The sequence below is a fragment of the Dendrobates tinctorius genome, unplaced genomic scaffold (assembly GCF_039654945.1).
Source record: "Dendrobates tinctorius isolate UK_male_01 unplaced genomic scaffold, ASM3965494v1 ptg000116l, whole genome shotgun sequence".
Classification (NCBI taxonomy): domain Eukaryota; kingdom Metazoa; phylum Chordata; class Amphibia; order Anura; family Dendrobatidae; genus Dendrobates; species Dendrobates tinctorius.
In genome coordinates, this window is record NW_027361784.1 from 9,508,208 (window position 1) to 9,532,208 (window position 24,001).

The window sequence follows — 24,001 nt, forward strand, 5'->3', positions numbered from 1 at the left end:
TCGACTCAGGAATCAGCTCTGTCGATCAACGTCCTAGAGATACGAGCGATCCATCTGGCTCCCGTCCACTGGGAGAGGCTCCTCAGGGACCTGCCTGTCCGGATTCAGACAGACAATGCCACAGCGGTGGCATATGTCAACCGCCAAGGAGGGACACGAAGTGTCTCAGCCCTGGCAAAAGTGTCCAAGATTATTCATTGGGCAGAGATTTCCGTTCCGACAATTTCCGCGGTACACATTCCCGGTGTAGACAACTGGGCCGCCGATTTTCTCAGCCGCGAGGGTCTCACGGCGGGAGATTGGTCCCTACATCCGGAGGTGTTTCATCTGCTTTGCCGTCGATGGGGAACCCCGGATGTAGACCTGCTGGCGTCTCGCCTCAACAGGAAAGTCCCACAGTTTGGTTCCAGGTCTCGAGACCCTCTGGCAGTGGGCGCCGACGCTCTGGCCGTTCCTTGGTCACAGTTTGAACTCCCTATCTGTTCCCTCCCCTGCCTCTTCTTCCCAAGCTGTTGAAGATCAAAGCAGAAGGAATTCCAGTCATTTTCATCGCAGAATTGGCCCAGAAGGTCTTGGTTCGCGGACATTGTCAACCTTCTCGCGGATGCCCCCTGGAAGCTTCCAGACAGGGCAGATCTGCTGTCTCAAGGCACGATTTGCCACCCCAATCCTCGGCCGCTCACTTTAATGGCGTGGCTGTTGAGACCAAGGTTTTGAAACGGGCAGGATTCTCCGATCAAGTAATTCATACCATGCTCCGTGCCAGAAAGCCATCATCTTCCAAATTTTATTACTATACTTGGAAGACCTATTTCACTTGGTGTAAGGCCAATGTCATCGCGCCCATGTGTTTTTCGCTCCCTTCTGTTCTGGCGTTTCTTCAGGCAGGGCTGGATGCTGGGCCCTCAGTTCTTTGAAGGGTCAAGTTTCGGCGCTGTTCATTTTATTTCAGAAGACGGCCTCCCGCCCTCAGGTCAAAATCTTTCTTCAGGGCATGGCTCACACGGCTCCTCCGTACCGAGCGCCCGTGGATCCATGAGATCTTAATCTGGTTCTTGAGGTTCTGCAAGGTCCTCCTTTTGAACCTCTCAGGGATGTTTCCCTTTCTCTCCATTCTTGGAAGGTAGCTTTTCTGGTGGCCATCACTTCCATCCGGCGCCTGTCGGAATTGGCGGCTTTCTTGCCGCTCTCCTTATTTGGCACTTCACCAGGATGAGGTACTTCTGCGGCTTCCGCCCTCTTTCCTTCCGAAGGTGGTGTCCTCTTTTCACCTCAATGAGGATATTGTTCTGCCGTCCTTCTGTCCGAGTCCAACTCATCCTCGGGAGCGGTCCTTGAACAAGCTGGATCTGGTCAGGGCGATGAGAGTCTATCTGGCTAGGATGACTTCCTTGCGAAAGACAGTCTTTTCATCATTCCAGATGGGTCGCGGAAAGGTCACCCAGCTTCAAAGGCCACTATTGCTTGCTGGATCAGATCGGCAATTTTGGAGGCCTACCGGATTAAGCATTGAGTGGCTCCTCCAGGGATCACAGCGCACTCTACCCATGCAGTGGGTGCCTCCTAGGCGGTACGCCACAGAGCTTCCGCGCTGCAGCTTTGCAAAGCTGCAACCTTGTCTTCGGTTCACATGTTTGTGAAATTCTACTAAGTCCACACCTACGTTTCGGCGGATGCCAGCCTAGGTAGAAGGATTCTGCAGGCTGCGGTGGTGAGTCCGCTGGCCTGATGGAAGTTTGTTTTCCCACCCCAGGGACTGCTTTGGGATGTCCCATGGTCTCTGTGTCCCCCAATAAGGCGACCGAGAAAACAGGATTTTTGGGTTGCTTACCGTAAAATCTGTTTCTCGTAGCCTTCATTGGGGGACACAGCACCCTCCCATGTTCTACAACTCCTGTTCTTGCTTTGGTTGATTGGTTACAGTTGAGTTTTGTTCTGTTTTCAATCTATTCTGTTACTTCTCCTACTGCTTTCTCACTAACTGAGGAATTCCCTGCCGGTCGGTGGGGTGTACACTGCGGAGGAGGAGCTAACTTTTTTTGTGCATAGTGTCAGCCTCCTAGTGGCAGCAGCATACACCCATGGTCTCTGTGTCCCCCAATGAAGGCTACGAGAAACAGATTTTACGGTAAGCAACCCAAAAATCCTGTTTTACTCTGCCCTTGTCAGAGCAGAGAGGTACGCCTGCGCAGGGGCACAATGGCGGGGAGACTGTGTGGATGACGTATGGACGCGTCATCCACATGGTGCACAGAAGGAGGACGGCATCGCAAGAATTTGGGAGGCGCCGGACCAAGAACAGCGACATCCCTCAGATCACACCGGCCCGCAGGGGAGAATAATAAAGGCTTTTTTTTTTTTCTTTTGGAGGTCTGGTTGGGTGGTCTTTTAGCATATTGGCCAAACCTGGTGACAGGTTCCCGTCAATACTCTTCAGTGTATCCTCTATACTGTTACTTGAAATCAGACAGGCCCTTTGACACTTCCTGTCACTTTTCAGCTTGTCCTGTGTGCGCTTGGTGTAGATTCAGCAGGAGTGATGAGCGAACGTGCTGGAATAAGATCTTATCGTGCTCGGATAATAGGTTTGTGCTCCCATGGCTGCATCTCTAGCAGATAATCCCTGCACATGTTCCGTATGTCTAACAAACAGGTTCAAGAAGTTATTCTTGGATGGCAAGGAGGATAAAAAAAAAGCGAAGAAATGAAAAAAATGTCCGTCTAATTATGGGGTTAAACGAGCACCAGACAACTTGTATGATCACTCAGCTGCAATGTGCCCGTAATACGGGTTGTTGGGCTGCCTTCCTAGGTAAACTCCACTCTGATGCATCCGACAAACTCCTCTTCTATTTGAGTAGTCCTCATATCGGGTACATTTTTTTTTCTTCCTGTTTTTTCCTTTAGATAAACGCCTCTTTCTTGGGTTTGTTACTCAGCAAATTAAGATAATTGATCAGCTCAATGTTTCCTAAACTATTGGGCTCCGGCGTTTGGCAGAAAGCGCCGGTAACACTGACTCTGGCAAGCTAGCGGTAGAGCAAGCCCATGTAATGTGCTACTGGACAGTCCTCAAAACAGTCTGGTCCAGTCTCCAGGACAAGCCCTGTAAATCATCCTAGATCCTGATACATTACTGGAAAAAGCACTTAACCGCACAACCAATTAAATCCTCCGAGCAGGGGGAAGAGGGATTTGTATTCTATGGTATTTTACTAAGTTAAATCCACATGGCCAAGATGTCTGTCGCTGTGCAAAAATGAAAACGTGATCCAGTCCAATTTGTTTAGCCTGTTTACATTCCCAGCTATTTATACATGTGTAGTTACATTGGGGGCAGCATTCCCGGGCCGAGCGCTAAAAGGCTGAAACACAGGTCTTCTGTATGGTGCGTGTATGTGGTATTAGTGCCGCTGGGTGTCTGTGATTGGAGAGAGGGGTCTGCTTCTTTTTTTTTTTTTGTTTGTTTTTTTGTATTTACCCTGAAATTGTGCTCCTCTTGCCTCTGGGCCATGTCTGGTATTGCAGCTCAGCATAATTTATGGGAGCTGCAATACCAGCCACAGCCTATGGAGTAAGAGTGATGCTATTTCTGCACCAATATTAGTAATCTCTGTAGCACCAACATTTTCCGAAGCACTTAATAAATCAGAGGCTACACATACAAACAATATCAGACATTAAAGTAGCGTTCACCAATTCAGAGAAGAGGAGTGAAGGCACTGCTCATACAACTTACAATATGGGCTTGACATCATTATAATAAGATGTGAAGCAGCATGAAGTGGTCACCAGCCAGTATCTGTCTCTGTCAGTATAAGTTCTGCTGAGCGCATAGCGTGTGGGGGGAAGCAGATAGAGAAGACCACATTCTGAGGAGAATTGTAGTAAGGAGAAATTAAGTAATGTTGGATTAGGCCTGAATAAAATAATGTATTTCTAGGACACGCTGAAAACTAAGTATGCTGGGGATTAATCGGATTGTCTGGGGTAGCGCATTCCGGACAACTGGTGCAGCCTGAGGAAAGTCTTGGAGACGAGAGTGGAAGGATCAGATTATAGAAGATGGTAGTCTTAGTTCTTCAGTAGAACAGAGAGGACAGGTAATGATGGAGGAGATGTAGGGCGGTGCAGAACTGTGGAGAGCACAGATAGGGTGGTAGACAGATGGGGGGGGGGATGTAGGGTGGTGCAGCACTGGACAGCACAGGTAGGGTAGTATAGATGGGGAGGAGATGTAAGGCAGTGCAGAACTGTGGAGAGCACAGTTAGGATAGACAGAGATGAGGGGGAAGATGTAGGGTAGTTCAGAACTGTGGAGAGCACAAGCAGGGTGGTAGATGGAGGTGAGGGAGGAGAGATGTAGGGTGGTTCAGCACTGTGGGAGCACAGTTAGGGTAGTATAGATGGAGAGGAGATGTAGGGTGGTGTAGCACTGTGGAAAGCTCAGGTAGGGTGGGAGACAGATGAGGGAGGAGATGTAGGGTGGTTCAGCACTGTGGAGAGCACAATTAGGGTAGTATAGATGGGGGAGGAGATGTAAGGCGGTGTAGCACTGTGGAGAGCACAGGCAGGTTGGTAGATAGAGATGAGGGAGGAGATGTAGGGTGGTGCAGCACTGTGGAGAGCACAGTTAGGGTATTATAGATGGGGGAGGAGATGTAGGGCGGTGTACTGTGGAACGCTGTGTTTAATACGTTTGTTGTATTCTGCAGTGGATGGACCACCAGTGCAATGACTGGCAGAGGGTGAAGGAAACGGTGTAGCGGCTGCACAGAAATATGAGCCTGGCTGCTGCAGTTCACATAGATTGGAGAGTTTAGTAATAGGGAGACTATTTATAATAGTACTAGCTGAAGAGCACAGCGTTGCCCGGGCATAGTACCTAACTGTGGGTCCCGCTCTCTTCCTTAACAGCCCCGCTCTGCACCCGCCATCACTCTCTCCTTCCACAGCCCCGCTCTCCACCCGCAGTCCTGTTCTATCCCTCCGTAGCCGCGCTCTATCCATGTCCGGCTGTCCCTCCACAGCCCCGCTCTCCACCCGCCATCCTGTTCTGTCCCTCCACAGCCGCGCTCTACATCCGTGTCCCGCTCTCTCATTTCACAGCCCCGCTCTCTCATTTCACAGTCCCGCTCTCTTATTTCACAGCCCCGCTCTCTCATTTCACAGCCCCGCTCTCTCATTTCACAGCCCCGCTCTCTCATTTCACAGCCCCGCTCTCTCATTTCACAGCCCCGCTCTCTCATTCCACAGCCCCGCTCTCTCATTCCACAGCCCCGCTCTCTCATTCCACAGCCCCGCTCTCTCATTCCACAGCCCCGCTCTCTCATTCCACAGCCCCGCTCTCTCATTCCACAGCCCCGCTCTCTCATTCCACAGCCCCGCTCTCTCATTCCACAGCCCCGCTCTCTCATTCCACAGCCCCGCTCTCTCATTCCACAGCCCCGCTCTCTCATTCCACAGCCCCGCTCTCTCATTCCACAGCCCCGCTCTCTCATTCCACAGCCCCGCTCTCTCATTCCACAGCCCCGCTCTCCATGCACCGTCCTGCTGTATCCATCCGCAGCCCCGCTCTCCATCCGCGTCCCACACTGATGCTTCGTGATTGGTTGGTGTCCCACTCTGATGCTTCGTGATTAGTTTGTGTCTGATGCTTCGTGATTGGTTGGTGTCCCACTCTGATGCTTCGTGAATGGTTGGTGACACATACACACATACACACATACATATACATACATTCACTTTTATATATAGAGATAATAATTAGTAATTTGCATTAATTCAGACAAGAATGAATCGGAGTGACAGTAAGAAGTTTTTGGGGTTGCTATGTAAGAAAAGGGCAGATTCTGGAGACCCTGTGATCAGTGGACCTTTTTCCCTACTGTCCCTTTCTGCACCTTCCATGTACAGTGGCCAATATCTAGTTTAGAACTATGTCTTTGGTGTCTAGATTTTCAATTTTAGAACCTAGAAATGTCATGAAACCATATAGAAAGTGAACAGCATATACAAGACTTTACAGCAGAGCTGAAGAAATCCAACTTTGTGCACGTAGATTTTATTTTTTTTTCCGTCTATTGGCCCCGAACTCTTTTGATATCTCATTGCTGGGCCAGTGAATGGGTCAGTTGGCTGCTTAAGTCTCTGGTATTATGTCCATCTCTGGCTTAGTGCTATTACATGCCCCTTAAATTTCCTCTGGGGCCAGTGAAACCTTTATTTCCCTGTAGAGATTATTGCAGTGACAGGAAGGAGAGGTCTAGCCGTGAATGGGACACCAGGATTAGGCTTCCCCGCTGGTTTGTAATTACTCCATTCTGACGGGACACTTCTTTGGATGAAGCGATGCATGGTGTCAGTATCAATAGGCGGGCATACGTAATGTGATCGCTGGATGAGTTTTGCAGTGTTGGTGGAACAGCATAGCGTGTGTTTATATACTCCGGCCAAACACTGGAATTCCTCTGGCATTGAGATAATAATTTGCACAGGCAAATTGCCTTCTTTGCCGACAGTCTAATCCTTTCTTAATGTCAACCTATAGGCGACAAGAAAGAGGAAGATTGCCATTCGCAAAGCCCAGGGGAGAAATGCCGAGGCAATCCGAGAGCTGAATGAGTATCTGGAACAGTGAGTGTTTTACAAGGGGATTTTGTTTTGCACTTCTGTTATATATTATTTTTAATTAAAATGGAATTTGCATTTGATTTCGCTTCTCTTCTATTTCCAATAATCTATTCTTTCCCACCTTTCCCATATTCCTCATTCATCTGACCTTCTCGTTCAGATTTGTAGGTGACCAAGAAGCTTGGCACGAGCTGGCGGAACTTTATATCAATGAACTTGAGTAAGTCGCAGATTTCCTAGAAGATGATCTGTAAGAACCTTATATCATGATCTTGAAAGTATCACCTACCCACAGGATTGGTGGGGGCAGTGTCAGATCGCTGGAGGTCACACAACCAACAGTGATGAGGGCTGTCCTGGCCGTAGCGTCAGTCCTTACGGCTTTGATCGTTGTGATGGTAAACATGCTAGAGGGTCGCGTAAGCAGTGGGTTCATACACGTGACTGTATCTTCCTGTCTGTATTGGGGCCACAAAGGTCAATACAACGGCAGTCTCCATACCTGAAGTAATGGTGCCACAGGCATATATGAGGCTGTTGTTTCAGGTCTGGAGAGCTGTAGGGTGGTCATGTGAATGTGCCCGAACAGTAATCATCTATCCTGTGGATAGGTGGTGCCTTATTCCCATCTCGTACATTTATTTATGCATGTTATAAATTTACTGTAGATGCAAGTCCGATCAGAGCGTGGCTTTTCTCTTCCAGAAATGGCGCCAATAGCTGCTTCTGGTACTGCATCATGTGCTAGAATGGGACTTAGCTGCAGTACTGCAAGGAGCCTCCAGTCAAGAGTGGCGCTGCTTTTGGAAACCTCAACCTTTTATTTTCCCAAATCTTGTACACCTCTGTAAAGGATGTGGACATCTTTGCGGACATTTTTTTATTTCTTGTATGCATCTACGTTGGGCTAACATTAATTTGGGTCCTGTCTCTGAAGATGTGCACGTCTTTTTATCAGTCTTATTTTATTTTTCTGAAACCTTTTATGAAAAATAAATAAATTTTTGTAATTGCTTCCATTTGCTAAAATGTACATTTGTATGGGTCATTACACTCAGATGTGGCTGTGATGGGCTCAAGCTCAAAAGACGAAAGAGAATTAAGGGGAACCAGTCAGCAAGAATCACTTTATTTATTTTTAACACTAGCCTGTCCCTTTAAAAAAATATTCCCCCCACCCCATTAGGGTGTGTGCACGCTGCGGATTCTGCTGCGGTTCCGCAGCGGATTTGGCCGCTGCGGATCCGCAGCAGTTTTTGCTGTGGTGTACAGTACCATAATATCCTATGGATATTAAAAACCGCAGTGCAGACGGTGCGGGTTTTTCTGCGCGGTTTTCCTGCGGTTTCAAAACCGCAGAAAGAATTGACATGTCAATTCTTTCTGCGGATTCCGCTGCGGTTTGCCATCTCCTCCATTGAGGAGATGGCAAACCGCAGGGCAGAACCGCAGGCCAATCCGCAGGTAAAACCGCAGGTCTTTTGACCTGCAGATTTACCTGCGGATTTTACAAAATCCGCGCGGCCAAATCCGCACCCCAATCCGCAACGTGTGCACGTAGCCTTAGTCTGTGAGTATATTTTTGGAGTATAGGAGGAAAACAACATACCTGGAGGGAACGTAAACAACCCTGGGGGGGGGGGGAACATAAATATTTAATGCAGAAGTTGCCCTTGGTCAAATCCAAACCCAGAACTGCAAAGTAGGACCCATCAGGTCGGAAGCTGCTGGTTGTCCAAGTCGGATGTTCTCATGATATGACAATGGGGCTCAAAAGTCTCTATACAATGGCGACACTGCTTCATTGGTCCTCTACAGGCCGTTAAGTCACCCATAACTTTTCCTTTGAGACCCATGAGACTTGCGCACAGGTCGTCGGGAATGGATTTACATATAATTTTCAACAAAGATTTTTGATTTTATTTTTCCACTTTCTTCCCGTACAGCTATGCAAAGGCTGCTTTTTGTCTGGAGGAACTCATCCTGACGAACCCACACAACCACTTCTACTACCAGCAGTTTGCTGAAGTGAGTGTTCAAGCGAGAGGTCATTTCTGCACCTTTTACATATCCGAGAATGTATGTCGTGAGGGCCAAGACTGGCCTGGGGCACGTCAGGAGTGCCACCAATGAGCCTGATTCATGACTACCTTTGCTTCTTTCTTATTTTTAATATGTACCTTCTTTAAAATGTATTCTATTTGTTTGCCTGCCTGGTTTTTTTTTTTTTTTTTTAATTTTTTTTTAATTTTCACCCTTGGGGACCGTGGGAGTTAGGGTTTCCAGATGTGTTTGGCAAATTCATCAATTGTGACTTTTTTAAAAAAAAAAATGCCCCTCCTGAAGTGATTTTATGTAGTGCTGACTTTTTTTAGTTAAGATTTCGCAAATTTTGTTAAACATGCAAAAAAAATAAGTTAAAGGCAAAACACAAGAGCAAAATTCATGAAACCTCGCACTGTTTAGAGGAATTTAGCACAAAACCGTCAAAGAATAGCATAAAATAGTCGCTAAAAAAACAGCAAATGATTTTTCTGGGCCCTATGTCCACGTGCAAAAAATTCCAGTATGCACTAATGTGATTGGATTTCTGCATGCAATTTTCAGGCGGCCCTACACCCGTCCACCATGTGGAGGAGCACTCAGTACACAGAGCCAGTCATTTCAGCAATTCGCGGACGTAACTGGTCTGAGTTTTACAACTGTCGACATAACTTCACGTCTCTTCAGATTTTTTCTCTGTTTAAGGCGATGAATTTCTGTTTTATCATAGGGACTGAAGTAACAGCAGTGCCGGACCGATTACATAGTGCGTCAGTTTTCCATCGTTTTATAGACCCTTATTGATGTGCGTGTCTCTATTCTACAGGTGAAATACACTCAGGGTGGACTTGAAAACCTTGAAATGGCTAGGAAATATTTCTCCCAGTCTCTGAAGCTGAACAACCACAATATGAGAGCTTTATTTGGCCTTTATATAGTAAGTGACTAGTAAGGCTTGATGAATTGTGAGCAGATATAGGCTGCCTGTATTACTCCTTTTTCCTTTACTCTTTTCCTCTTAATATTCTGTTACCTGATAAATATTAATATTTTCTCTTCCGTTCACGTTTGGGCTAATAGCTTGCCCCATCTTTTCTATAAGTTAAAGCACCAGTACAGCATTTTTTTTTTGTTTTTTTTTTTCCCCAGTGCTGGAGTGGTGCTTTAAATGTAAACCCCCTGACGTCACACCTGATCGGCTAATCAAAAGCGGAGTCGGCGATGGGTCACAGACTGTGGTCCAGCTGTCATGTAGTACTGATCTGGCTGCTAGACCAGGGTCCTGTGAGTCAATGCTCATCTCATGTTCTGACTAGTAATAACAATTTTTGGAGCAGAGTGGATCACTGGGACCAATGTAGTCACTATAGGGGCACCAGTGGGCATCAACGACTTCCACCCCTATAACGATCGGCCTAATGGCCACTGCTCTGGAAATTTCGGGTATTTTTAATTATTTTGTAAGCACGTTGGAAAAGAGACACCAGAAACGGTGTTCTTAGTGTCTCTTTTCCAAAGTGCTTCTTGTTGAGGATTAGTGGGGATCCCAGAGTCAGGGATAATTCTGCTCATCCATGAAATAGTTTACAGAACATGATATTGGTGCAAAGTGACACTAGAAGACGTTTAACGGATTGCGCCTGGAGGTTCACTTCATAAACTATACAAAATGACCTCTCTTGTCTCGTCGTAGTCATCACTCCACATCGCAGCTAATCCTAAGGCCAGCGCAAAAATGAAGAAGGACAATGTGAAATTTGCTACGTGGGCAGCTAATCAAATCAAAAAAGCTTACCAGGTACACAATCCGCTGTATTCCTTATTTTCATTGCATGAATTGACGTACTCTTCTGACTTTCCATGCGCACTTTGCAGTTGAACAATTTTGATTTTTTTTTTTGGTTCGTAAATGGCAAAGGTTTAATGGGGATGTCTGGGATTTAAAAAACAAACTTCCACAAGCAGGAGATGCACTGTATGGGGACAAGTATTGGGACGCATTTCCAACTTAAGAAAAGTGGACCTCAAATGTTTAAGAAAATCGCAAGTGAAGCTTACTGTTTGCCACATGGGTTTTTTTTGCCTTCCTCTGGATCAACATGTTAGGACAGGATATGGGTTGAACTAGATGGACTTAAAGTCTCCCTTCAACCTTAATAACTATGTTACTATGTTACATAGTACTCCCTCCTTGCTCTCCGCTGCTGCTCCCTTTTGACTTCAGAGGAGACAGCTTACATCATGCTGATGCCAATCCGTAATCTTAAGCAGCTCAGCGCTGATAGACTGCCCCAGCTTCTGAGCTCAGTGATTGGCTGCAGCGGCGAGGTGCACTGTTGACGTGACTTCACCACTTCAGCCAGAACACTGGAGCAAAGGCGGAGAGCTGTCACTGAACCCAGGTAGGGTGAAGTAGCTCTTACTTTGTGGAAAACCCCTTCAGTCACTGAATTCAAGTTTTTCATTCTGTCCCATTGCCACAATTCCACATCACTCCTGTCAGGAGGATATCACATTTATCTTTCCTGACTGCTGCTGCCTCAGCAGTCAAGGTCCCATGGTACAGCACTTGACTGCTGATGCCAGTAATTTGGCTGCATCCCCCACATGAACAATGTCTGTGCCGTACTTGTGGAGGACCACCAGTGTACCACTACACCATGTACAGAGTTGCAATGTCCCAGCTCCATACACTGTCTACTTTTGGCCTCTGCTAGATATGCCAATAGCTGATGTTTGCAGGTGTTAGGTGTCAGGTCCTCCATCTGATGTGGATGACTGAACATAAGGAGAGGCCGCCAGTCTCCTCTTGGTTTACACCATGATGCCTGCAAATGAAACGTATTGTCCCACCATACACTTATTGCATACATCATTGTGACGATGGTATCCCACCATCCCCCCTTAGCATTTTTTTTGTATTTTGCTACCTCACATCCTGGCATTTCACTGTTTTTTTTTTTTGTTTTTTTTTTAGGGTTTGAATCAGTTCATGTAAATAACATGTCTACAACTGTGAATATTTAGTTTTCTTTTTTTTGTGAAGCAAACCACAAAACAAAATAACTGAAAACTTCAGTGTACATACTATTCACCCCCCCCCCCCCCCAAAGTCAGTACTCCTTTTGTGGCAATTACAGCTGCAAGTCTCTTTTGGATAAGTCTCTATGAGCTTTCCACATCTTGCCTCTGGGACTTGTGCGCAATCCTCAAGGTAAAACTGCTCCATCCCCTTCACGTTAGATGTTTCCTCTGGTGAACAGCAATCTTCAAGTCTGACCACAAATTCTCGGTTTAAGGTCTGGGCTTTGAGTTGGCCACTTCAAACATGTACATGTTTCCCCTTAAACCACTGGAGTGTTGCTTTAGCAGTATGCTTTGGGTTATTGCCTTGTTGGAAGGTGAGCCACCGCCCCAATCTCAAATCACTGACAGACTGAAACAGGTTTTTCTCAAGAATATCCCTGTATTTCCACCATCCATCTTCCCCTCGCCTCGACCATTTTCCCTTTCCCTGCTGCCATAAAACATCCCCACATCATGATGCTGCCACCACCACCATGTTTCACTGTGAGGATGATGTTCTTGGGGTGATGAGCTGTGTTAGTTTGGCACCAGACATAGCATTTTCCGTGGTAGCCAAAAAGTTAAGTTTTGGTCAGATCTGACCACAGCACCTTCCTCTGTACATTTGGGGAGTCTCCCACATGTATTTTCGCAAACTCAAAATGAGCCTTACAATTTTTGTGTGTAAGTAAAGGCTTTTTTCTGCCCACTCTTAAATAAAGGCCACCTCTATGGAGTGTACAGCTTATTGTGGTCGTATGGATAGATACTCCGCTTGGGAACTCTGCAGCTCTTTCAGGGTTACCTTTGGTCTCTGCTGCCTCTCTGATTAATGCCCTCCTGAGAGTTTTGGTGGGTGGCCCTCTCTTGGCAGGTTTGTTGTGGTGCCATTTTCTTTCCACTTGATAAGGGATTTGATGGTGCTCCAGGGGATCATCAGAGATTGGGATATTTTTGTTTCAACCCAACCCTGACTTGTTCTTCTCAACCACCTTGTCCCTGACTTGTTTGGAGATCTCCTTGGTCTTCGTGAGGTGGTTTGGTTACTGGTGCATTATGATGAATGATGTTTCAGCCTCTGTGGCCTTTCAGAAAAGGTAAAAAGTCTATACTGACTGACTTGTGACATTAGATTGCACACAGGAGGACATCCTATCACTAAGCATGGGACTTGTGAAGGGAATTGCTTGCACCAGAAATTTTTAGGAGCTTCATCGCATTTGGGTGAATACATATGCACAAGGCAATTTTTAGTTATTTGATCCCATAGATGTAATTTTTGCCTATATTTTTCTCACTTTACCAACTTAGACTATTTATTGCTGATGAATCTCACACAAATCGGATTGCAAAAATATTTAAACACAGGTTGTAATGTAACAAAATGGTTAAAAAGCCAAGAGGGTGAATACTTTTGCAAGCCACTCTATTTGCCTCTTTCCTTTATATGATGCACGTCCAACATTGGTCATTCCTTTTTTGTAGAGCTGCTTGCTTTTCTGCATTCTTGGTCAGCGGTTTTGCCTGCCTTAAAACAGGGAAACTGTTGGCTGCGAGACGCCCTATATTATTATTACTTTGACGGCACTTTAATGACATCCCATTCACTTTTTATTTTTCCAGTCGAACACTTTTTTTTGGACAGGTTATTGAATTTTAATACCCCCCAAACCATGTTTATAATTGTAGATGTGGCGGAGAGCGATCATTTTGGTGTAACCACTTCAGGTTGCTCCTCGTGATTAATGTAGACAGACTAATTGCTTGTCAGAGAAAATGACCTCCGTCAGCTGGTTGTAAGCCGGTGATTGGAATTATGTTTGACATCTACAATATATAAGAATTCTTCGAGAGCAACTCGTCCAAGTTCTGCTAAATCCCGGCGGCCCGACTTTACTAGAATCTCGGATTTTGCCTGCTCTAATATAAATATTGTTTTTGCACGTTGTCTTTTTAATCAGCATGTGGATCTTTTGGAGTCTAGATACCATCTTTTTACATTCCTCTACATTGAAATTGCAATAGCAAGAAGGAAAATCGTGAGATTATGGAAATCGCAAATGGTGGAAAAAATTGAAACAAGAATTTTCAAACATCTCATTTTATGTATTAAAGTATGAGAGTCACCTGCATACGTCCTGGCACTTATAGCCTTGGCTGCTATCAATGAGGTTATTAATGGATGTCTGAGGAATGTTCTGCTACTGAATGCACTTGGGCAAATCATCAAGATCCACTGCTGGCAGCTCCTTTCTAATTGTTGACCAATTACTTCACAGATGTGCTTGATGGGAGTCCAGTCCGGAGACACTGCAGGCCGTGGTAGCACATTTAGAGCACGTGTGGCCAGAAAAACAGATCCTAGGACATGTTCACATACCCTCTTGATACTCAACAGTAGTGCTCGTGTTACAAAAGCGGGATTCATTGCTGAAGGGGATAGACTTCAGTCTTTCTTGCTCTGCACCTTGAAGGCCTTTTGAGATCAGTGTCTTAAGATCAATAGGACACCTTTAGCTGTACGTCTGGCTCGTAGCCCAATGTAGGCATTGTTTCAGGCCTTTAGTCTCGGCATGTGAAGTGTAATTTCACTTATAGTACAGTATGGATCACTACAATCCATTCTTCGAATCTGAATAGACTATGCCGGCAACGCCATGAAGTGGCCTTCATGAGGGAATGTGACAAAGGTCCTACTCCTTGGATTATGGTATGGGGTTACATAATGTACAGTACCTGGACCCCTCTAATCTTCATTCCAGGTACACTAACTGCTCAGTGTTGCATTGATTTGGTTGTGAATCCAGTGTTAAGGCCATTTCTCCAAAATGTCCCAGGAACTGTTTTTCAGTCTGACAACACCAAGTTGCATATTGCTGGTATTACTTTGAGCAGCCTATGTTGCCTAAAAATACTACCATGGCCTGCAGCATCACCAGACATGTCTCATATCGAACTTATTTGGGACATCATTGGAAGACCATTACAAAGGAGCTGCCAGCAGTGGATTTTGATTGTTTGCCCGAGTGCATTCAGCGTGGCAGGATATTCCTCAGTCAACCATTCATAACCTATTTGATCGTAGCTAAGGCAGTAAATGCCAGGATTTCTGCATTTGGCGCTTGTACTCAAAACTAAATAAGTCAAGTTGTTTTTGAAAAATGTTCCATTTTTTTTCTTCATTTGCAGATGATTAACATGTCAATGTATCCTGTGATTACTAGATCTCCACTACTTTAGATTTTTTTGTGTTGCAATTTCGATGTTGAGGTGAGTTTACAGTTTTACACTGAACCCGATTACATAAATTTGTTAGTTGAACTTTGATTCGAAGCAAAACAACATGGTAAAGACTTTGCATCCAAGGCGAAAGCCAATGATCTAAAATTAGGCATAAATTTAAGATAATCCCAAATTTGGAATCTATTCCCTATTCATAAGGTAGGGATCTACCTGACCATTGGGAACCCCATCGATCTTGAGAACGGACACAGCTGGGTATGCATGTCTTCTCAGTAGAAAGAACGTAAGCCGCTGTCAAAATAACCCTCGTGGTGGCGGCTTATCTCTCTGAAAATAAAATACAAGTTGAGTCAGGTATTGCAGCATCGCTACATTTAAGTGAAAGAGGCTGAGCTGCAATACCACACATGACCTTCAGTCAGTGGTGGCACTGTTTCTGGAAGAAAATATATAACCTCTAGAAGTCATGTGTTTGCTAATACAACTTCTACTCTTTTAGGAAAGCTTTCTACTACATTTTGCAACATGTCTGCAGGGACTTGTGGATTTTCAGGAAACAGGACATTAATCTAGTTGACAATGAGATTATATTACATTGCGGCACTTTTTATTCCACAGTTGACCCATTGACGGTACACAAGGCAAGTGTACTATACCCCATAATACAATAAGTTTTATAGTTCACACAGCTCTGGAGGATCATGATTCCTCCCAACACCATGGAGAAGGTGACCGATGCTTCGAACGGTTGGACTGAGACTTTCTCGTTCCATCCGACGTTGGTCTTTGGCTTCACTTTTTCAGTTCCACAATCCAGTCACCTTTAGAATTAGTAAAATACGAAGCTTCATCGTACAGATGATCATCAAGTCACAAGAACGAAGATCACAACAGTCAAATTGTAAATTTGTTTAATTGGAGTTCAGCTCTGTTCACTTCATTAGGAGCTGAGCTGCAGTACTGCAATATGGCCACTACACGGTGTATGGAGCAGCAGTCCCCCAACATCCGACCACCACTGGAGCTAAAATCAGCTGATCGGTGGGGACAAGGAGTGTCAGAATCTCATTGATCTGATCGGTGGGGACAAGGAGTGTCTGAACTCCATTGATCTCATCGGTGGGGACGAGGAGTGTCTGAACCTCATTGATCTGATTGGTGGGGACGAGGATTGTCTGACCTCATTGATCTGATTGGTGGGGTTGAGGAGTGTCTGAACCTCATTGATCTGATTGGTGGGGACGAGGAGTGTCTGAACCTCATTGATCTGATCATTGGGGACGAGGAGTGTCTGAACCTCACTGATCTGATCTGTGGGGATGAGGAGTGTCTGATCCTCACTGATCTGATCGGTGGGGACGAGGATTGTCTGACCTCAATGATCTGATTGGTAGGGATTAGGAGTGTCTGAACCTCATTGATCTGATTGGTGGGGTTGATTAGTGTCTGAACCTCATTGATCTGATTGGTGGGGACGAGGAGTGTCTGAACCTCATTGATCTGATCATTGGGGACGAGGAGTGTCTGAACCTCACTGATCTGATCTGTGGGGATGAGGAGTGTCTGATCCTCACTGATCTGATCGGTGGGGACGAGGATTGTCTGACCTCAATGATCTGATTGGTAGGGATTAGGAGTGTCTGAACCTCATTGATCTGATTGGTGGGGTCGAGGAGTGTCTGACCTCCATTGATCTGATCGGTGGGGACGAGGAGTTGTCTGAACCTCATTGATCTGATTGGTGGGGACGAGGCTTATCTGACCCTCATTGATCTGATATTGATGTCCTATCCTAAGGACCTCGAAATGCCTTGTCACTTCCCTATAGCTTTTTTTTGTTTTGTTTTTTTTTTACAATACAGTTTAATGGTTTCACACTGTTTCTAAAGCTTTTCTTCCCGTAGGCTATGTATTGTGCATAAAACCTATTCTTGGGTGTATAGAAAAGTCTCATTTTATTTTTGAGGACATTAGTTCATGGCAGTAAGAATCTCCAGCCAATTATTATTTTTTTCCTACAGCAGATACAGCGCCACCCCTGTTGAAAGGCCGTGTTTAACATTACAGGTCACCACTTTTCAATTAGGCTGCAGTAATACTCCGCCAACAACACTTTTTTTAATTTTATTTCTGTTCCCACACAACCCATTTTAACATCAGTATTTCTTTATCAAAAGATTCCCAGGAATTACGGCCACTTTTTGTATCAAAGCTGTTTCTGGAAGGAATTGAAGCTCCCGTGGCAGCAGATTATGACCGTTCCTGTATGCCTGGGAATGGAAGGCGAGCGTCAGAAGAAAAGACGTTCTGTTCTCCTTCAGGGCGGGCGTGCTTCAAGTTTATCAGCCAGCGGAATGGAAATAAAGCGTAACCCGTGTCACCGGACAAAGCCTTTTATCTGAGCCGGCGGCACCGGTGGGAGTACTGTAGGTGAATTACACCTAGCGCATTCAGTGCAGACACATCTGTTATTAAGGCACAGGCGGCCGCTGCTCTGAATAACACAGATACTCACTCGGCTCCTGTTACAAACCCACTATGTGGTAGATGTAAGTAATGCATGGGCTGGGACGCGGCAGCCCCATACATTGCTTAGTAGCCACTGCCGAGTACTGTGACTGTGGGATAAAGCGCAGTACTCTGCAACAGTTGCCAAGCAATACGTGGTTTTCAGGTGACCGATTGAGGTGTCGGACACGCCGTTGATCTCATATTGATGACCTATCCAATGGCCATCAGTTGTTAAAGTGGTATTCTCCTCTACAAGATCCTATCTCAATATGTAGTAGGTGTAATAATATCAGATACCTTCAATTAGAAATGTAGCCTAGTTCTTCAGATTCACTATGTCGCTTATCCTATGTGCAGGGCATTGAAGTGGCTTAAATATCCATGGATAAGACCATTAAGAGCTGTCTAACTGTCATTATATGAGGGATCGTAACCATGGATGCCTAAACTAATGCAACGCCCTGTACATGGGGTAAGGGACATGGCGAATCTCAAGAACTATACTACATTTTTTATTGAATGTATTTTCTAATATTATTGCTACATCTAATACATATTGGGATAAGATCTAGGAGATGGGAATACCCCTTTTAAAGGGAATTTGTCACCTCATTTTTGGCTTATGAGATGCGGTCACCGCCATCAGGAGCTTATCTACAGCATTGTGTAATGCATTCTGTAATGCTGTAGATAAGCCCCTGATGTAACCTGAAAGAGAAGAAAAACGAGTTACATTATACTCACTGGGGGGCGCGGTCTGGTGCGGTGGGTATCGCGGTCCGGGTCCGGCGCCTCCCATCTTCCAGCGATGACGTCCTCCTTCCTACTTCTGCCGTGGCTCCTGCAGTAAAGTACTGCAGTGCGCCGGACCTCTCTGACTTTTCCGGCACCTACACACTGCAGTAATTTACTCTGCCCTCAACAGGTCAAAGAAAGTACGCCTGCACAGGAGCCGTGGCAGAAGTAAGAAGGAGGACGTCATCGCTAGAAGATGGGAGGCGCCGGACCGGATTCCTGGGTGAGTATAATCTGACTTGTTTTTCCTTCAGGTTACATCGGGAGCTTCTCTACAGCATTACAGAATGTATATATTCCTTGGCAGTAGCCCCTAAGCCATGTACAGGGGCTGTCACCTTCGCCCTTAAGCCATGTACGGGGGCTGTCGCCTTCACCCCTAAGCCATGTATGGGGGCTGTCGCCTTCGCCCCTAAGCCATGTACGGGGGCTGTCGCCTTCGCCCCTAAGCCATGTACGGGGGCTGTCGCCTTCGCCCCTAAGCCATGTACGGGGCTGTCGCCTTCACCCCTAAGCCATGTACGGGGGCTGTCGCCTTCGCCCCTAAGCCATGTACGGGGGCTGTCGCCTTCGCCCCTATACCAGAGGCTGTCGCCTTCCTCCAGCTTCTGCCAGTAATTTTCAGCAGATCAGTAGGTGTCGGACTCCCACTTGTTTCATTTTGATAGTTCATCACTTGTCAATCTCTTTAATAAAGACAGTTGACTGCAGCAGGAGCCTCTCCCATCTGTCCGGTCCAGGGACTGTTTCATGCCAGAAGTGTTGCAGACTAATAAACAATTGGCGTAAGTCAATTTATTGCGAGCAGCCTCTAAGAGGGAAGTCTTCTGTCCCGTTCTTTGTTTACTTCTGGCCTCAGATGCAGCAGTTTTCTGATAATCTGTGGGGTGTCGGTTGACTGCAGCAGAAACCTCTCCCCTTTGCCAATCTTCAGTTGGAGGAAATAACAGTTTCAGGATCACACATTTAAGGGGTATCATTTCTCCTCTGAGAGTGACATGTTAAGCCTGACATGCGGCAGTGAGGAGACACTTAAGCCGCAATGCTCCACTGGGAAATATGCAAATTGTCTCTTCAGACCGGAAGAGGACTAGAACTCTAGTGTCACCTGTAGGAAGTAGCAATCCTAAAAGTCAATGTCGACTCTAACGAGCCTTCTCACACGACTTGGAATAAAAGCCAAAATCTCAGTTTTCCAGACAGTGTTTCGGGGTGCTGCCCCTCATCATTTGCATTCTTGATACCATCTGTAGTGTTCGTTTGTTTATGACACATGCTTTAAGTGTAGGCATTCTCTCCAAATTTTGACTGTAACGAATAGGGGCCACTAAGACCTAATTTAGACTGCTATGATTTTTGTCCTACGGCCGGGATCTACCGTCACTTGTTATTCGATGATCAGGAAATTTCGCATCCTTGCTTATGAATGTAGGAAAGCTAGAAGTGGAAGACCGTATGACCGCGGGACCAGACTACATAGGGCTTGATTGTGGTCTGCAGGGTGGAGACACAAACCTGGAGATCAAAATAATTAGTTTGTGAAGTTGCTTCATTTTTAATGCCTTAGAACAATTTACATAATTTTTTGCAAAGATTGTTCATATCTCTTATAGGGGTTATCCGGGATGTTGCTTACTTTTTTTTCTTTGTATGGGGCTAAGAACTTACTGGCAGGTAGTTACTAACTATACCTGCCTGTTCTGGCTCAGATTGGTTGTGCCAGTGACATCACATCAACAGAGCAGCTTCTTCTCTTACCGTCAGCTCTGTAGACTGGGCGTTACTGCCAATGTCATGCTGACTGACAGCCGTCTCAGCTGGCAACCTATCAGCATGACATTGGCAGACAGGAAATGACGCTGGGGAATCACCGGCAGATATCGTCACTGGGCAGAACAGGCGACTACTTGCCTGTAAGTTCTTACCCCCATACAAAATATTAACCAAAGTCCCGGATAACCCCTTTAAAGGCACGACAGAACTTTCGAAAATCTAGTATAGTCAGTGCATTTACATGTGTGAGATGATTTTTCTACCAGGATTTACGCAGAACCCTGTAGCGCACATACAATCACGCCATGAATTAATCTAAAGCCTGCTGTACAATTACAAGAGGAGACCTAAAGCGTTGCCAGGACCGAGACCAAATCTCGCAATCCAATAAAACAAGATATGTGTTGTAGCCAAGAAAGGAAACAAATACCTGCAATGTAATAAAGAGCGATCCGTGGTGTAACCAGGACGTGGGACTGAGCAGATGCTTTCCCGTGCGCTCGTCCAATTCTTCCATTATTAAGTGATGGTGAAGACATCAGCGGTACTTACCTTATCAAGCAGCGAGCGTGTAATAAACGAGAAAAGCTGTTCCCGGCCAGTGATTGATCAGGTCGCGTAGCTAAAGGTCAGAAACAGGTTACCGGCAACTCCCAGCTCCTCGGTGGAACTGTTTCTTGATCACATAATCCTTCCCCACACATCATACCAGACTTACTAAATGAATGCAAGTTTGGGGGGGCGGCTCATAAATCACAGCTGTAATATTCAGCCTCTAACAAAAAAAAGTTTCTTGGGTTAATGTGAACATTTAAACACTTAATACATTTTCGATATAATGGTTTCTTTTTTTATTTGTTTTCGTCCCCTGTACCAAAAGCAAATTGCACAAGTGTTCTCTAGAGAAATTTTCACTTTATTGCCTGTGTATTGCAAACGCGCCTTTCCCTGACAAAAGCCAGCCTTTTACCCACTTTAATATGCATGGTGTAATCCGGCCGGTGAGGGATGGAGGTTGTCAGGGCCGTTAGAAAACTCATTTTAAAAGCAGCATGAAGCACTCAGCAGCTTCTCCATTCAAAGGGCTTCAGTCAACTCGCAGGGCTGCCTGGCCGTGTAATTATAGGAAGATATAATTGGCCGGACTTAATTTCTTCCTGACCAAGTGCTCCGGAGTGGAAATTAAACCTTAGTTTAATAGTATACTGGACTGTTAATCTTTCCCAGCGCTGCTGAGCTATCCATTGAAAGGCAATGCTGCTCTTTGGCCTCTTTTTTTCTCTCGCGTAGGCTGGGTTAAGCTTTGAGTTTTAGGCCATTACTGTTGACTTTCTACATTTATTAGGTGCGAATGTTTGTTTGTTTTTTTTTTAAAACAGATGTTTGCTTTCTTGCTGCTTTTATTTTGAGTGGTGGTACTCACTGCTAGGGGTCTACATTCATCCGTTGATGGTGGGGCGCTCCCCATGTCATGGTGTCTATTTTTTTTTTTTTTTTTTTTTTAGATGTTCTTTCAACGCTTATGACTAGAGTTGAGCGAATATGTTCGGAATCGGTCGCTGAATCTGAATTTGCCATATTCCTGTCGAATTTATGTTTGATCGGTTCGGAACATATTCGCTGAGTCCAATATTGAGTCCAATGACGTTCGGCTAATATTGCAAAAACAATATCCGCCGCCGATCGTAAGATTCGCTCAGTTCTTCTACTTATGACATGCCCGTTTCAGGTGAGCTGCATTTACTCTGAAAAACAATGTACGAGCCTTATTATTATCCTCACTAATATAGCGCCATTAATTCCACTGCGCTTCACAGATATCATCATCGCTGTCCCCATTGGAGCTCATCATCTATATTCCCTAGTAATATGTCTTTGGAGTGCAGGAGGAAACCCACAAAAACATGGGGAGAACATACAAACTCCTTGTAGATGTTGTCCTTGGTGGGATTTGAACCCAGGACCCCAGCGCTGCAAAGCAAAAGTGCTAACCACTGAGCCACCATGTTTAAGAAGGTTCATTCACGATCATCTTTCATTGTAAACAGGCTGCTGATGAATGAGCAAATTGCTTGTTATTCGGTGACCTGATCTTTAAGTACGGTAGATCATAATATCATCGGCAGCACATCATCCTGTGTAAACAGGACTCCCGCTGCCGAGAAGAACAAATGCAGCTCATGTTCGCTGTGCGATCTATTACAGATCGCTCAGCGCGCATCACTTACTTTGATCTACCTGTGTGAACAGGCTTTTAATTGATCAATAATCGGTAAATGTTTAACGCTGCAAAATCGTACATTGTAAATGGACCTTAACCCTTAAAACTCCGCTTTTTACATCTCTTGGAAACTTATGAATAAAGGGACCACTGATTGTAACCGTCACCCTTAAGAGTACTGTCAATATGAGAGCTCCACCATTGTTTCCAGCCTTTGTGATTTATTGGGAAGAGTATCAAGTGTAATGTGAACTGTGAGACTTATAGAGATGGTGACCTGGACCGGTTTGCAGTCGCACTCTATCTGTAAATCCTAGCGGACAGTCACAGTAAGTGAACGCTTCCCTCTTACACTGTGCCTGTATCATACAAGACCATACAGCGGACAATCGGAAACGTTTCAGAAAAAAAATATTTTACTGGAGATCAGTATTTTAATCCTAGGCCTGAGCAAATATCTGAATGTTGAGATCCCCCAAGTGGTTCCCTAAGAACATCTTCTTTCGGAGCTCATGCATATGTGAATTAAGTAACAATTCTCCTTGTTCTTAGCTTGCAGGACGGACCATGACTAACTCGCAGATGTCTCTAAAGGCAGTAGAAAACATGCTGGAAACGTTACAGATTACACAGTCCTAAAATCTCAGTGCTGCCACCTGACAAGACGTTCCATTACCCATGTACAGAGCATAGCGTGCCCATAGGATGTACGGAGCAGAAGCAGAGGGTTTTATACAGTCCGCCAACCAAGACCCAATAACCTTGCTTTGAGTTGAAGATCGACGGCCGTTTCTTTTTTTTTTTTTTTTTGTCCTTGATTTTACTAAAGATGAACAGATATGTTTAAAAGTCTACTCAAATATTGCTGTGAAGCACATAACCATTTTAGGACAGCATAGTGTATACATATTTTGTGATCAGAATACGGACCGCCATCCAAGGACTGGCCATGGGTCTCTTGAAACACGTATGAGGCTGCAGAGTTCAGGTCAGGAGACCCACGGCCGGCCGGTGTATTGTGAAACATAAATCTTTGAATCCAACCTTATGAAGAACCTTCATCTTTGGTCTTTGTACAGCACTACTATGAAGAGTGTGGGGGGCATCAATTTATCATTTTAAAGAAGTTGTGATGAATCACAAAATAATAGTTTATTTAATGTTCACAATTATGATAAAATTTTGCTTGCACCCCCCATTAATGAGTTTAGTAACTGCCTTATTTTGCCAATTTTCACATGCTCTATTGTACTCAGTTTTCTCACGACACACCGATTAGGCGCTTCATTTCTTTTTCTCACCTGTTCTACATTTTCATTAAGCTGACATACACTAGGTGTACTATAAATGGCTAATTTAGACATTCTCATTAGAGATGAGTGATATTTGTATGGATTTGGTTCCGAATATGATCGGATTCGAGTTTTGTTTTTGCAATAATCTTCGAACACAGCCGAACGTCATTAGAGTCCATGGGAGTAGAAATTACTGAATGTGCTCGGAACCGATCATAAGGCATACATTCGGCACAAATAGCATTCGAGGGGCCAAAATCCTAACAAATTCACTCATCTCTAATTCTCATTCTAAAACTCTATGGTCTGATAAAGTTCACATGATAAACCCGTCACTGTGAGCTATCTACAAAACTTTATAGGGCTCGACTGGTTCTACCTTAAAGGAGTTGTTCACTGCTAAATGCTTAAAATTAAAATA

The 24,001-nt window shown here is 45.0% G+C and overlaps 1 protein-coding gene across 3 annotated transcripts in view; it reads left to right on the plus strand.

Annotated features, from left to right (window-relative positions):
* Positions 1 to 23,483, plus strand: part of EMC2 (ER membrane protein complex subunit 2) — an 80,668-nt gene extending 57,185 nt beyond the window's left edge. For all 3 annotated transcript variants that reach the window (XM_073590185.1, XM_073590184.1, XM_073590186.1), the window contains exons 7-12: positions 6,551 to 6,636; positions 6,794 to 6,853; positions 8,580 to 8,661; positions 9,503 to 9,613; positions 10,370 to 10,474; positions 22,838 to 23,483. In XM_073590185.1, the coding sequence (XP_073446286.1) occupies positions 6,551 to 6,636; positions 6,794 to 6,853; positions 8,580 to 8,661; positions 9,503 to 9,613; positions 10,370 to 10,474; positions 22,838 to 22,924 (531 nt within the window). In that variant the 3' untranslated portion in view covers positions 22,925 to 23,483. The remainder of the gene's footprint in view (positions 1 to 6,550; positions 6,637 to 6,793; positions 6,854 to 8,579; positions 8,662 to 9,502; positions 9,614 to 10,369; positions 10,475 to 22,837) is intronic.
* The last annotated feature ends 518 nt before the right edge of the window (positions 23,484 to 24,001 follow it).